The 15,206-nt window shown below is 45.2% G+C and overlaps 1 protein-coding gene across 16 annotated transcripts in view; it reads right to left on the bottom strand.

Moving 5' to 3' along the window:
• Nucleotides 1-15,206, bottom strand: part of Ncam1 (neural cell adhesion molecule 1) — a 291,929-nt gene that overhangs the window by 22,244 nt on the left and 254,479 nt on the right. For 7 of the 16 annotated variants that reach the window (XM_051197392.1, XM_051197388.1, XM_051197390.1 and 4 more), the window contains 5 exons: nucleotides 13,758-13,908; nucleotides 12,992-13,176; nucleotides 12,567-12,663; nucleotides 12,083-12,253; nucleotides 10,587-10,718 (listed from right to left, as the gene is read on the bottom strand). In XM_051197392.1, the coding sequence (XP_051053349.1) occupies nucleotides 10,587-10,718; nucleotides 12,083-12,253; nucleotides 12,567-12,663; nucleotides 12,992-13,176; nucleotides 13,758-13,908 (736 nt within the window). Of the gene's footprint in view, nucleotides 1-5,314; nucleotides 5,363-9,486; nucleotides 9,502-10,586; nucleotides 10,719-12,082; nucleotides 12,254-12,566; nucleotides 12,664-12,991; nucleotides 13,177-13,757; nucleotides 13,909-15,206 lie in introns of all 16 variants that reach the window. The other 9 variants (XM_051197383.1, XM_051197385.1, XM_051197382.1 and 6 more) reach the window with 3 other exon arrangements.

Here is a 15,206-nt window from a genome sequence, read left to right on the forward strand (position 1 = left end):
TGGTGTTAGTCTGGCTACGTGATCACTGCAGCCTGTATGTGTCTTTAGGGTGTGATGTGAAGTAAAATTTTACAGTTAGGAGAAAACAGAATGCCTGTGACTCTCAGGGGAGCCTCTGAGTAGGTCTGACTTCAGTGGGAGAAGAGCCAAGAGCAGAAGTCCCCTTCTCTCTTGATGGTGATCGAAAAATGTTTTAACAAGGTTGTGACAGGCACAATATTAACTAATTATTTCGTCACCGTTATGCACTTCATCAGGCTATAATTTCATTTCCTTTTCTGTAAGGGTCAATCATGTGCTTCTTGATTGCACGAAGACTCCAAGTCATCGTTAATTGTTAATTGTCAAGTGACTTTCACTTGATTTGTGCCTCCTGCCTGGGGGAGGGCCACTCTTGAAAAGTGACACCTCAGCCATCAATCCAAATTCTCATTTCAGAAAGTCCTCCATTTATGCAAATTCTGTGAAGTACTCTCTGGTTTTTCAGGAGTGCAACCTTTGCACGGATCAGTCTGTCTTTCAGGAGCATTGGGAGTTGTAAAACATTTCCACAGGGGGTTCAGCTCACCTCGGAGCAATTGCAGTTTATGCAGTTACTGGATATAAAGTTAAGCAACAAGGCTAATTTTCAAGGCACGTTTCTGGGAAATAACGCTTGTGAAGTCTGTTAAAAATCAAGTTTCCAAACTGTTCTGTGGCTAATGTGGCTTTAGTGAAAGGGCAGTTGGTGTGATCAGATTTCTTGAGGGGGAATATTAAACCAAAGATTGTCATGTTATCAGATTGCCATGTCAAAGTTGCAAGGACTGTTGAGTTCTAGACATGAATTGAGAACCAGAGTAAAACTTTCAAATGGCTCTGCTGAGACAAGAAGAAATGTGTGCCAGGCTGTGGTTCCAGGTTTATTCCTCTAATCAGAATAAAGAGTTTTACCTTCTGTTCACCAGCGTGGACGACATCATCAGCACCATGCAAGCCACATGACAAAGTCACATGATACGCACGCACATGATTGGTTGAAAGGAAAGTGGAGGAGGTCACATGGAAAATACAAAAAAATTAAAAACTGATGTAAACAATGGGCAGGGAGAAAAAAATCAACAACAAAATCACAGACTAAATAAAAGGAGAAATCAAATTAAATTAGCAGCTTATACAGGAAACACTGGGAGGGCAAGTGTACTTCCCAGAAGGAGGAGATAACAAACTATATAGCGCATTTAGTTAACAACACCAATAAGCATTAGATACAGTTGCAACATTGCGTATTAATACCACACCAAGGAGCATGAACACTTTAAAAATGAGGGGGGTATTTCCATCAAGGCCCAGATGTCAATCTAGGACAATCACAGAGACTGTTAAAAAGAAAAAAGAAAAAAGAAAAAAGAAAAGCACATTATTTATTTGCAGATTCCAGAATTGTCTCAGCATCCTTGGGGTAGCAATGGCAGTGAAACAGCTGTAGGTCATCAAGAGAGAGTCCTGAAACAATAATAGATTGTGTTTAATTAATGAGAGTAATCTCATGTTTGTGCTGGCCAACTAGGAGAGGGAAAGGACTGAAGGAGGCTGGGTAGTCACAGGCCAGAAAGGGACAGCTTATAGGGTCTAAATCCACTGTTTTATGACATACCCATGATGTTCCTAACACCCCAAGGGACTCTTCAGAGTCAAGGCACACATAAAAGGAAAAAGTTAGTACAGGTAAAGGACTAGGTGCCCTCTGGTAATTGATACATTGGCTGCATTGATACCAAATAGCAGAAACCAGCCCCTGGTCCAACATGCAGAGAAAGTGACATTTCACGTATACTTGACTACTTATGGATCCAATGACCATATGGAGATAAGAAAGGGGTTTGAGAATTACAGTATAAACCAGGGTTTCCCTGTTTAAGTTCACCTATATTCCTTCTGCAAAGTGTTTTACTACATACTGCAGTTTGGGATTAAATAACAGACCCTAACTTCCTAGGTTTTCTAACAAAACTTTCACAGGCCTGGGGCAAGTTCTAGCTATTGACAGTTGAGGTTAAGAGAAAAGGGCAAAGATGGGAGGTAAGGATATTTTTCTGAAAGTATGCCACTAACTAAAAATAATGAGAAGGAAAAGCTTTAGCTAAGTGCCATATCCTTTTGCTACTGTGAGCTAGGGGAATGCAGGATTTTATGACACAGGTTCTTGTCAAGGATGCCTGGCAGGGATTGCATATGAGGGGCAACTTCTCTTGCTTTGATTCATAAAAAAACTTCCTTCACCTTTGACTATAAACAGATCACACACACACACACACACACACACACACACACACACACACACACACACACACAGCCATACCACATGCACACACACACCTAGGAGATAGGATTTATTTTCACTCCTGTTATCTGACTGATGGAGTCTGGCAGGGCTCTGGCCACTCTGCTTCCTTCCACTGTGGCTCGCATACTCTCCATCTTGTCTCGATGGGGAGGAATGCATTCATGATAACACAGACTGCTGCCAGTCATGATGGCCTCTCCTTTATCTCACTATCCACTGGGACTTATGATTTGGGTCACTAGTCGAGTGGTTCAAAGCAAAAGTCTCCAACTTCCTGCTATCAGATTTCACAACTAAGCATCTTATCTGTGGGTAGAAATGTCTGATGTTTAACAATGAAACACCTATCAGAGGAGAAATCCTTCATTCCTGGCTCAGGAGAAGTCTGGAGCCAAGAACTGTGTTTCATTGACAGACAAGACTAAGATACAAAGAGGTGTCTCAAATAGAACAGAGTTGTGCAAATAGGTCATGGAGCTTTCTGTTATTGCCTGGGACACATTCAGTGCCAGGCTGAAAAGGGCAGTAGGAGACACTGTAGAAGAAAGGGTGTTGTTAGCTGCATTCCTTGTCCAAATGCAAAAGTACCACAAACAAATATGAAAATCCTCAAACCCATCATCAGTGTTAAATGCATGCGAATGAGCCTGGCTTATTGTCACCGCTCTACTCTGCTCACAGAAGCAAACCTCAAAGGCACCAGAAATTAAAATTCATTGCAGCACACATACAGAGGAACACCAAGAAAGCAGACCATAGCTGCGTTGTGCAAGAGAGGAAAAAGAACCATTCCATGCAGCACACCAAACCAGGAAACTCTTTTCTCTCCTCTTTAATTATGTATGGAAAGCCTTAGCTGGGTGTGGAACTCTGCAGGCTTGTCATCTGCATTCTCTGGTTGCTGCTTGGTGGGAGGCAGGACAAGCTTTCTCTGCATCCAGGAAGGCAGTAAAAGCTGAAAGTCCTGCTCACAGTCCAGTGCTGGAAGATAGGCAGTCCTGTACAAACAGTCTTGTTGCCTAGCCAAGGGACTTCCCATTATGAAGGCCAGACTGGAAGCTTTCAGCTGACTCAGCAGGTTTTCAGGCTGGTAAAGAGGATGCAGTTGGCCCCTGGATTCTACTGTTAAGAGTGGAAGTCTAGCAATTTCACCCCAGAGAGCTTGTGGGGAGTGACTTCGTTCTATTATTTTTCAAGCACCAAGTGTTAAGGGGCAGAAGAAAGGGGCTGGGGCTCCTTCTATTACGTCCTCTGCAGTGAGACAAGGGTAGCCATGTTGTCAGAGGGCACAACTCCTTCCACCTTTCTCTGAGCAGCCCTTCCTTCTTGGGTTTCTTCCTTGCTCTCAGCCTTAATGGTGTGTGTGTGTGTGTGTGTGTGTGTGTGTGTGTGTGTGTGTGTGTGTGTAGTATTTCAGGGACAGTAAAATCTTGAGGAGATGCCATTCATTGTCCCACCTCAGGTTGTCCTAATCCTTTTCTGTTTTTAACAGAATGTCTATTTGGAAATGTCTCCTCAAGCATAGACGCTCCTACAAATAATCACCCTTATTTTTTTGATGGAGGCTTCTTTGCTTTATTGGTCAAACAGACAGCATGCTTAAGAAACCATTCAAGGCTGGGAGCCTCCATGCAGTCACAACTGTAGTCTGTGCTACTACTACGAACATCCAATCAGAGGCGCTGCCCAGAGCAGTCAGGCTCTGTACTCACTAGACAGGTCTGTGGTTGGAAGGACAGGCAGAGGCCAGGTTGCTATGGAAACATGAAGGACAGAAAGGGCACCAAAAGGTGAAGGTGAGAAGGGAGATAAAGCTTATATACCCATAAGAACAAACTGTGCATATATATATATCATATATATATATATATTCATCATCTACAGTAGGTCAGTCACTTATACTGTCTCCCTGATTTATTAATATTAATATAAATATTTTAGAGAGATTATCAGAGATTTTGCTGACAAAAAGCTCATGCAGCAAGAAATACTGGATCCCCCAATTATTCTTTCTAATAAATCCAGTTACTAGATGCTGGACGCTATGTCTTGTGTATTTTTATTTAATCACAATAAAAACACCAGCCAGGAAGGCCATGCTGTTGTGTGCTGCTCTGTGCCGATGCTGGTATCATATCAGTCACTTCTTCACTCCTTATCTCACCCACCACACCCTTGCTAGAAAGCCACATTCTAATTTCCAAAGAGTAGAAGGTCTGGAGCCTTCTCCACTCCTCAAGATTCAGGGGACAAAAGTATAGAACCAGGCTCAGCCTCTACCACAAAGGACCAGCTCATAGCCTGCTGGGCCAGCGATGCCAGTCAAGGGACAGCAAAGCAGAGCTTCATAAACACTGTGGTTTTCATTGTTTTTTTTTTTTTTTTTTTTTTTTACATGACTGGGGGACTTGTCAGTCATTTGATTTTAGGATGGAGATGAGCAAGCCTCACCTGAAAGGGTTAAGTGATTGGTGCAGATGCCACTTGCAAGGCACATCTGTGAGCAAGCACTGTTAATTTCCCCACAAATATTTATGAGAAGTCTATGCACTCACTTATGGATATGGTGAAAGCTACAGGCCTCACTATCTAATTTCAGTGCTTGAGTCCAACTAAAACAAAGGGTAAAAACACAACACCTCAAAGCATTTTATATGACCCTGCAGGCAGGGCAGATTTTGTTTTTTCCTTGGTAAATTCCTTTGGCTTTTCCAAATATCGGCTTTGGTCTGGCCTGCTGGGAATCATATCACAAACATATGGCCACCAAAGCGGCCCCAGGGCAGCCTTCTGCAGGGTTTCCTACCCAGAGCAAAGCTCTTCTCTAGCACACCCTAAGAGGCCCTGGGCCTATTTCTCTTTCCCTTTGCTTCTTTTAAAGCCTGATGTGACTTTACATCACCAGAGCTGAATTATCACCCGGTGACAGAGGAGCCTGGTGGCTGAGAAGCCACCTGCAGGGACATGGGTGAAGAAAGCAATACTCACTAGCTCGTGAAGACAACGGAGCAAGGGCGGAAGAGTTAGCAGGAGCCACTGGAGAAAGAAAAACGACGGTGAACAAAAAAGGAAAAATGGGTCATTGGAGACATACCGATGCTGAATTGAAAAAGAAAAAAAATGGGAGTAGTGATCCTGGGGTGCTGTGATGAGAGCAGATGTGAAGTAAGCTTGGAAAAAGGAGAAAAACTGCATGGAATGGGTGGCTGGCACATGACTGGAAAGTCCGATGCAGGGCTCTATTTTAAGTACAAACCATGACCAAAGACCCTGTTAAATCTGTCACACAGTTAAGGAATTGGCCAGAGCCAGCTGAAGAGGCCTCAAACCTTGGCTGAATATCAACAGCCATTGGGGAAGGACCACCTGGGCCTATGAGCTTGGAGAGACAGAGGACAGGCATCTGGGCCTCAACTTAATGGGAACTTTAGTAAGGAAAAATTGGCTTTTCATGTCACATTCTATATATGGGTTTATATATAGGCATATATCTTTATGCACTATGTATCTTTCTCATGTATATACATGTTTGCGTTAACAGACGCTTATCTACATCTATATGTAGGTTGATGTTGAGTGTTTTCTTCATTTGCTTTCCACCTTATTTAAAATGGCTTTATTTTAAATTGCATCTATGTGTATATGTCTGCGTGTAGATATACATGTATGTGCACGAGTGTAGGTGCCTGAGGAGACCAAAATGGGGCATCAAATCCTCCACAGCCGGATTACAGCTGCTGACATGGGTCCTGGAACTTAACTCTAGTCCCCTGCAAGAGTAGTGCATGCTCATAACCAGGGAGCCACCTTTCCTGCCATCAACTACCTTATTTTTCAAGATGGGGTCTCCCACTGAAAGTAGAGCTCACTGGTTCAGTTGGCTGACAGGGTAGGCAGCAAGTCTCAGAAATTCTGTTGTCTCTACATCCCCTTGGGATCACAGGCACTTGCTGCCATACTTGGCTTTCTTACATGAGTGCTGAGGATCGAACTTAGGTTCTCACTCTTGAACAGGTTATTTCCTGATTAAACACCTTCCTATTCATTACCTGGTACCTATAGCAAAACCTATACATCTCACTTTTTAACTCCAATAACTGTGTGAGATGGAATTGTCCATCTCACTGGGTACAGCCAGTTTTCATACAGAAGCCTCTGGAAACATGGCTGCTGTCCAAAAATCCTCCCTAGAGAAGGTGATTGTTTACACTGCTAGGGAAGAGTGAGACAAATGGCATTCAGTGTTATTCCCACTCCCCCAGAGTAAGGGACTGTTAAAGATACAGGGCCCTCACAAACAATCCTAACTATCCTTCACCATGGAGGATGGTTAGAGACTGTATGTCTGCCACACTGGGACACTGAATGGATCACTGGTGTTTAATTGACAAGTGTCCAGAAGTTGTCCTTCAGCAATAACACACACAGTCTCCTCCCAGAGCTCTGTGGTAAAAAGGAAAAGCATCAACCTATTGGCAGTGTGCTAAATCAATTTTCAGGGCTTGGTTTTCCAGGACCTTCCAAGTAAAGGTATCTGATGAAGCGCAGAGCCAACGTTCCCGGAGTCATAGCATTTTGGTTACTAAACTTTCATAAATAGGTGGCTCAGTTTATTTAGCTAGCTAAAAGTCTCTCTTACACTGTGTGTGTCTTAAGATATATAATTGTTCATATTATTTGGGAAAGGCCTGATATCTTATGAATTTTAATCATATGCATTGCAATTCATTTAAGATGTGCTGGCATGAGTTACAGAGGGGACAACATATCAAAAAAAAAAAAGTGTCTTTTTAAATGTGCAACATCTACACCTCAAAATACTCTATTTTGCTTCTTGGCACAGAATCATGACCAAAAGTTCCATCCAGGCAACGAAATTTGACAAGTGACAGAGCAAAAAGATTCAGGCAAACAGTTCTGTCAGGGAAGCAGCACCCCCACCCCTCCAGGCACCCAGATCAGGAACTTAATAGCAAAAGGGCTTGAGTTCATGCAGGCCTCGACCTTGAAAACACATGCAATGGAACATTCCTTAGGTTAGAGCTTAGTTTGTTGAGAGTCACAGCTCTTCTCATTCCATGTACTGTATTCAGAGAACCCTCAAACAGCTACATGGTGCTTCTCCTGGTGGCTGGGAGTCCTTAGTCCTTCACATGCTTGTGGCTTTTGCTAGTTTTGCCTGCTCATCTCTGCCTCTGATAAACCTGTACCCCTGAGTGTGCAGAGGTTTCCAAGGCAACCTATTACTGAAAGACAGCAACTCTATTAGGGAAAGACCTCAATGAACTTTAGCAGTTAGTTAACGCCAAACTCTGGTCTCAACTAACATGTCTCAACTCAGGAGTCTGGCAGCCAACATTTCCAGTCCTGTGCCTTCTCTCTCTTGGAGCTAGGAGTTACACTCTGGTCCCAACTCTAAAGCCCCAAGCTAGGCTGTGTACAGACACTTATAGTCCTATAGCACAGGGGAGTAGTGCCAGTGGATGAGCTTGGCGGCACACACAGCTCATCTGAGTTCAGGCAACTTTGTTGTCGTCTGAGAGGCCGAGCGAGGACACAGAGGAATGCCTTACTTAGACTTGCCACTTCATAGTACAAAAGGTGGGTTGGTCTCAGCAATGAGAAATGCTGACCTCATCTTCCCAATGGGATGGGCCCGAGCAGCAGGACTTGAGGCATACTTTCTGCTGTATTAAGAAGCAAACCCAAACTCGCAACAATCCTATCTTAATAAGGCCCAAGCTGAAAAGAAACTATTGCGACCTTGAGGGCCAAGACCAGTTCCTCTGAGTCAGCTGTAGCCACTGGGGAGAAGATATCCCACAGCGAGCCTCCTCCAGACCCCCCTCTCTCCAACCTAGCAAAGCTGGTCCTTGCTTAATGCCTTAGAGAAGGACCTGGAGGAAGCAGCTAAGGCTTGATGGAAGGATCCAGAAGAGCTTTCTCTCCACAGGTCCCCTGGGGCAGAGCTGTCTGTCAGTCCTAGCTGACTGCTCCTTTCCTGCACCCCCACTCCCACAGGCCTTGGTTCTGACACCTTCCCTAGCTGACGCACTCAGACACCAACTTGGCTGATCACCTCATAACCACACTCAGCTACTTCATTTTTGCTGTTGCTGCACTATTTCAAATACATTTTATAACAGAAGTGTCCTGGGGTGCCTGTCAGGGCCTAGCAGCTTTCTCCAAACTGCGCAGCTTTCTGAGTAGCTCTCCTTCTGGGTCTGTCAGGCACCTCCTCTCTCTGTTCTCTAGGAGCTCAGCCTAGGAAGAGAGAGGCCCACCTTAGCAAAGTGACATTGGGAGTTGGGTATCTCAGCAGGCTGAGGGGTCAGGCCAATTCTGCTCTCTGTAGCAGCTGCCATCTCTCGTTTCCCTTTTTCTATGTTGTCAGTTTACATAATTAGGGTGTCACTCCCATTGGGAATCTCTCCCTCACTCCAAGTTATACTAGGTAGTTACTAAGTTAACTGGCCAGGCTGTTCCCAGCATGGAAATGTACACTGTAAGTAATCTAGTGAGCATAAAGAGAGCTTAAAGAACTTAAGGCTCAGCCCCCTCTCCACCCTTACTTCAGGCAGCTGCCTGCAGGGCAGTGTACCCTGACACCTTTCTGTATGCCACTACAACAGGGGCTTCACCCCAGTAGGCTCTGCTCCTCTTTATCTACCAACTAATAGATAAAGCAGGAAGTGTGCACGCTCCATTCCTTTACTTCCTAAAAGCAAACGGGAAGATTATTTTTGGCTCTTTGAAACAGTGTCCTCAGGAGGCAGGTGTTACTCCTCTGGTACCATGGCTAAAAATGAGGGGCTGCTATTAGCTCAGTACCCGGAGACCATCTGCAGATTTCCACCATGCTTGGCTCAGCAAATCTCATCTTTCCCACAATGCAATCACGACACACAAAAACCAATAAATAAGCACAGTTTCAAAAGACATGGAAGTTGCATGCTCTAGAACAGAAGTGTTAGCCTCTTGGAGTAACCTATATACGTTAACGAAGGCACAGCTAGACTAAGGTCAGTGTGGTTAGGGCTCACACAGCATCATCTACTTCAGCCTCTAGGGGGACAAAGAGGGGGCCAGAACTAAATTATGAACTAGAACTAGATGTTAACACTATGAAAACAGGTAATGAGGTATGAACAGGCACTTACGTGGAGGAGGACTGTCTGCATTTCCCATGGATGGAACACAGACGAAAAGAAAAGCCAAGAGACAGACCCAGGGGAAAAAAAATAAGATGTAAAAGAAATGAACAGAATCCACAGAGCACATGGAGCTGAAACTCAAATTATCAAATTACTTCAAACAGAAAGAAACACTCCCTGCAGAAGGAAAATGAGGAGAGCTCCGCTATGGCTGGGAAGAGGTTAAGGGGGCTCTGTTTGTAGGCTCCCAGGCTTTTCAGAAAAAGAAGCAAAGGGCTCCCATGTGTGGATTAAATCAGAGGGTTTGGGAGAGTCTGGAGCTCCGTGGTCACCCAGGAGACCAGTTATATCTACACCATCTTCTTCAGCTGACCCAGGAGCTTGTGGGGCAGCAACGTGGACGGCAAAGGAAAGTGGCCAGCCAGAGCAAGGCCTGTCCAGAGCCTGGATGCTGTGGGAAAGGAAGGCTGAGCTTGGCAAGCATGGTTTAGGGATGGAGGGAATGACAGAGAGAAGCTAGGAACCTGGGGAAAGCAGCTTGCCTGAAAGAGTCCTTGAGGCAGATGGTCTGAGGAGTCGTCTTGGGAAGGAAGAATCAGGTAAGTCTAGGGCCCCTTTGAATAGTGGTGACCTGTTCCTCTTCTCAGAGGAGACTCTTCTATGTTTTTCCTTGCTATGACTTAATATTATCAGTGTATCAAAAGTACAAAAGGCACGAGCAGTCTGTCTCCATTGTCTTCCTTCAAGTTACAGGGTGCTTAGGGGCTTTTGTGGCCTGGCTCAAAAAGCAACTCAGCTCCTTCCACATGCCCCACTTTTGTCCCTCAGCTTGTCACCATAGTTAATAAGTGGTGGCCCCTGGCTGCTATTCTAATAAGCTGGGCCACTCACTAGGAGAGTGTCTTCCACCCATTTTGAGGATGAAGGAAGTACAGATTAGCCATCCCTGAGAACCAAAGAGTTAAGTGGGCCACAATGACCATAGGGACCCAAAGGACAAAAACTATCTTCTGAGTATGATGGATACAACTCAGGGTCCCTGTCTATCCCTGAGGAAAAGAAGAGGCTGAACGTGGAGAAGAGACAGAGGAGCTGGCTTTACTTACGGACTGGCTGTGTCTTGAACTCAGTGGCTGCGCTGATCTCACCCAGCCCCTTGCCGTTGAGGGCTGCCAGTCGTACTGCATACCTTGTTTCAGGCTTCAGGCCCATGATGGTGACAATGCCTTCCATGTTAGCTGTGGTGAGAATATGGGGCAGATTAAAGGAGAATGGCCGTGTACAGGGAAAACGGCGCTATGGAAAATGGTACGGTGGGTCTTCATTAGATTAAACACAGCCATTGTTTGGCAAATATGTAGAAGAATTGAAAGCAGGAGATAAACAGATACCTGTCCACTCATGATCACACTTGCAGTATTACCAAGAGTCCAAAGTCACAAGCAGCCCTGATGACTTACGTAACAGATGAATGGATCAATGAAATGCAGTGAGGATCAACATGGGGCATTTACCCAGTCTTACAGATGAAAGGTTGACATGTGCTACAATATGGATGAACCGTGAGACTATTTCGTTAAGTAAGGAAGTGGACACAAAGGGACAAATAGCATATGAGGCACTCCCATGAGGTGCATAGGGTGATCAGCTAGAGAGAGACAGTAGAATGGTGCTTACCAGGGGCCAGAAGGAGGTGGTGTAAGGGATTAGAACATGGAAATGTTATGAAGGTAGACAGAGGTGATGGTTGTGACTCGGGGCTGCTGGCTTGTATATTTAAAAATGATTAAATGCAAAGTTCATGTGGATTTAAAATATAAGCATAAATAACATCTTGAAAGAGAGGGGGCTGGGAGATGTCTTAGTGGGCGAAGTGTCTGCTGCCCATGCATGAAGGCCTGAGTTGAAATCCCCAGAAGGCATGTAAAATTTGGGAGTGGAGGTACACTCTGTAGCCCCAGCACAGGGAGGCTAGAGACAGTTGGGTCACAGATCACTGAGGTTCATTGGTCAGCTAGCCTAACTGAGTTAATGAATTTCAGAGTAAAAAATAAATAAATAAATAAATAAATGTGGAGAGTGATCTAGGAAAGATACTTGATGTTGACTTGGAGTGGGGTGGGGTGGGGGGGTTGATTTAATTTTGAAAGACATCACTGGATTGACTTAACTTGAGATAGAATAGATTTGGTTCAGGGTAGATCTGTCATCTTGCTGGCCTGGTAGCTGTCATCAGTACATGACAGTCCCTGGGAATAGACACCAAGAGGGGATGGCCAGTTGTCATGTTTCATTAGAGAAGCCACAGAGAGCAGAGCAGGGATGCTCTGCACTCACTTTCCCCACTATGCTCAGCAGCTGGTTAGCGCTTACATCTAGGAAGCATCTAAGAGGTTCTGTCTGTCCTGGCGAGGCCATGAGGTCTGGAGCAGGAAGGGACAGAAGGTTAACAGCTCTATGGAAGCATGACCCTAATGCTAGCTGGAGAGTTCCTAATTCTGGAGGAAACTGGGTGGGATGGCAGATGGTGACCCCTGCATGTTCCCTACCTACAAGGTCAGCAAAGGTCTGATGAATTTGAGGGCGTGTGTACTAGACTCACCTTCTTTGGCATCATACCACTTGAAATGCCACATTTCTTCACCCAGTGGCTTCCACTCAGCCTTGTATTTGAGGATGGGCACCCCACCTGTGGCTTCTGGTTCATCAAACTGCACCTGTGCTGTGCTGGAGTATGGTTCCACCCGGTCGATGGATGGAGAAGACGGTGTGTCTGTGAGAACACATATGGATACCCAGGTCACGTATGTACTTCAAGAGTATACTTTGAAATATGTTCCATGCTTCTGCTCCTTTGTGGGGATCTTATCAAAGAGTAAGAATCTTTGATTTTGGAGATTCCACTTTTCTAGCTCACTTCACATTCTCCTTAACCCATCCCAGAGTTAGATTCTCATCCTTCAAGTGGCTTCCTGCTTATTCACCATCCAGCTTTTCAGAGCCTGGATCTGTCTTCTACCTTAAAGTGTATGAGGCAGGCCAGCAAGGGCAAAGATGGTGTGGAGGTTACTAGGAAGGGCACTCACCTGCTTGAACGAGGATGAATTCTAAGGACTCCTGTCCAATGCGGTTCACTGCAGTACAGTTGTAGTTTCCAAAGTCATTTTCTGAGTCCGGGGTTACCTATAGAAGGAAGGACCACAGGGGTTACAAATGTCCCATGGATAGCCACATTCATCTTTGTTTCTTAGATATGGTTAGTTAAGAATAAACCCAGTGAAATATGCATTATCAATCACAGTGGGGAGAACCCAGTGGCACATTCTACTTTCCCATCCCAGCCTAGGACCATTGAAGCTGAGGATGGTGACCTCCTCAGAGAAAGGCTCAGTTTTTTCTCTGTCTAATGCTTCCCAGCTCAGGATGTGCCAGGGAAACAGCAGAAGTGATGGGACTCTTCCCATTATCACAGGGCCTGTTTTACCCTGCCCTTTCCCACACCCTAATTCACCTCCAAGTAGCTAGCAGACGGGGTGTTGTAGATCTTGATATTGCTGTAGTTGGAGCTTGGCAGCAACTGACCATCTCGGAACCAGGAGATGGTGGCACTTGGGTAGGCAAAGACCTCACAGGTGATGTTCACCTGGTTCCCTTCCCATGTGTACACAGCCACAGGGCCCTGAAGCTTGGGTGCATCTGCAATGAATGACAATGACCATTAGAACAACTACCACTTTCTTGGAACACCCACAACCTGTCTTCTGGCACTAGGAAGGTAGACATGACTCAAAGTAGAGTGGAATCCTGGACCAGTAGAGCTCTGGGACATTTTGGAATTCATGTGTACATGTTCTGCTTGAGAGAACTCAAGAGCATGAGTGGCTGCTGGGAAGCTTTAGGATGCTGTGTGGGTATGTGTGTGTGCCTGTGTTTGTGCGTCTCTGTGTGTGTCTGTGCATCTCTGTGTGTGTATATATGTCTGAGTGTGTGTGTGTGTGTGTATGTCTGAGTGTGTGTATCTGTGTGTGTATAAATATCTGTGTTTGTGTGACTCTCTGTGTGTATATGTCTGAGTGTGTGTGTGTGTGTGTGTGTGTGGGTGGGTGTGTGTGTGTGTGTGTGGTCTATACTTGGGGCCATAGCACTAGAACAGTTGAGGACCAACAGCCTTGGGGAATGAATAAGGTGTAACTTGCTAGTAAAGCTGAAGCTTATCTGTCTCCAGAATCCTATCCTCTGTTCCTCCCCTACCAATTCCTTCCCTAGTCACTCCTTACATTGAACTTCAAGGTACATGGACTGGGAGTCCTGGCCGATGGTGTTGCTGGCAGTGCAGATGTATTCTCCAGCATCTGTGTACTGGATGCTCTTCAGGGTCAGGGAGGACACACGAGCATGGCTGCGTACCACCATGTGCCCATCCAGAGTCTGCCAGGAGGAAAGGGACAGCATCAGAGTCTGAGGTGATGCAAAGGGCAGGGGCAACTAGATCAGTATGGCTCTAGGAGACAAGGTCAGTGTTTGTCTGTGACAAGTCTCTAGTCTTCTCTCTATGCCAACCTCTAATTTCACTTCACCTAGTTCATAATGGGGGAGAAAATGTGGGAGCAGAGTAGGAACTTTAACATAGTTCAAACAGAAAATGGGACTCAATCAATTTGCAGCATAGTAAGGTCACCCAAGAGTAGTCTGGGATGTATTAAAATGGAAGCAAAAGCCTTGGATGGCACACATTCCAGAAAAGCCTTGACTTTTGGGATCCTGGGGAACTAGCACTTGCCTCTGTCCTTTCCTTCTAGTCTGACTCTGCCAACACCTAGTTCCATGGTGTGTGAATGTGTACTAGGGAATGCCAATGACCCAAATGTAAGGAGTTGTGAAAGAAACATCCTTCCTGTAGATATATCTCTTCTCTGGATGCTTGGTAGCAAGACAAGAATCTTCATTTTTAATGGGAAACAAGTCAAAGCTCAGGCACTGCTGAGCTGAAAGCAATAGTCTTCTCTTGAAGAACAACACAAAGAGCCACAGCCTCACCACTCACCCAGAATCCTTTGTACCAAAGTCTGCCACCATCCCTAGTCATTAATACTATCATGAGTTTACTGAGTCTCCAGACTCATAAGGACTGCTAAGAAATTAGTGAGCACACTGTCCCTAGGCAATGGATATTAGAATATTGGCAATGGTTCCCTCCTTGATATTCTAAACAGAAGGGGTGCTAAGACCTCAAAGGGTCTAGGCATGTGCTCCTGAGCCAGAGTCCCCTGAAAACTGGTATACTCAAGAAGGACCCTATTCTGTGTGAGCTAGGATTCCTCATTAAGTCCAGCACAAGATTTTCAGTAGAGATGGAAGAGAGGGTGTGCTGCATCTGCCAAGGTATCAGCTTTGGTCTTCAGAGAATTAAGTGACACATAACCTCAGTTTCTATCAATATACTTTGTTGGAAGCCTGGGGGCACAGAATTGCACAATGTCCTTTGTCACTCACTCCAGGAAGTTGAAAAGAAAGGCCTTTCTGGCGTTGTACAACAGTCTTAGCAGATCTATGGCACAAAGTCCCTTTACCACCAGGGATCTGCACTGTTTGGATCAGGTCCACTTCAGTTATCTGTGTTCAATCTTGAAGCTAAACTATGCTTCCAGCAAGAGAAGGAAGGGCCAAAGAAAGTCATTTGTGCCTACAGCTCTGTGTGTCTCTTTCTCTCAGAGATGAATGCCCTG

This window comes from Phodopus roborovskii, unplaced genomic scaffold (genome assembly GCF_943737965.1).
Source record: "Phodopus roborovskii unplaced genomic scaffold, PHOROB, whole genome shotgun sequence".
NCBI classification, from domain to species: domain Eukaryota; kingdom Metazoa; phylum Chordata; class Mammalia; order Rodentia; family Cricetidae; genus Phodopus; species Phodopus roborovskii.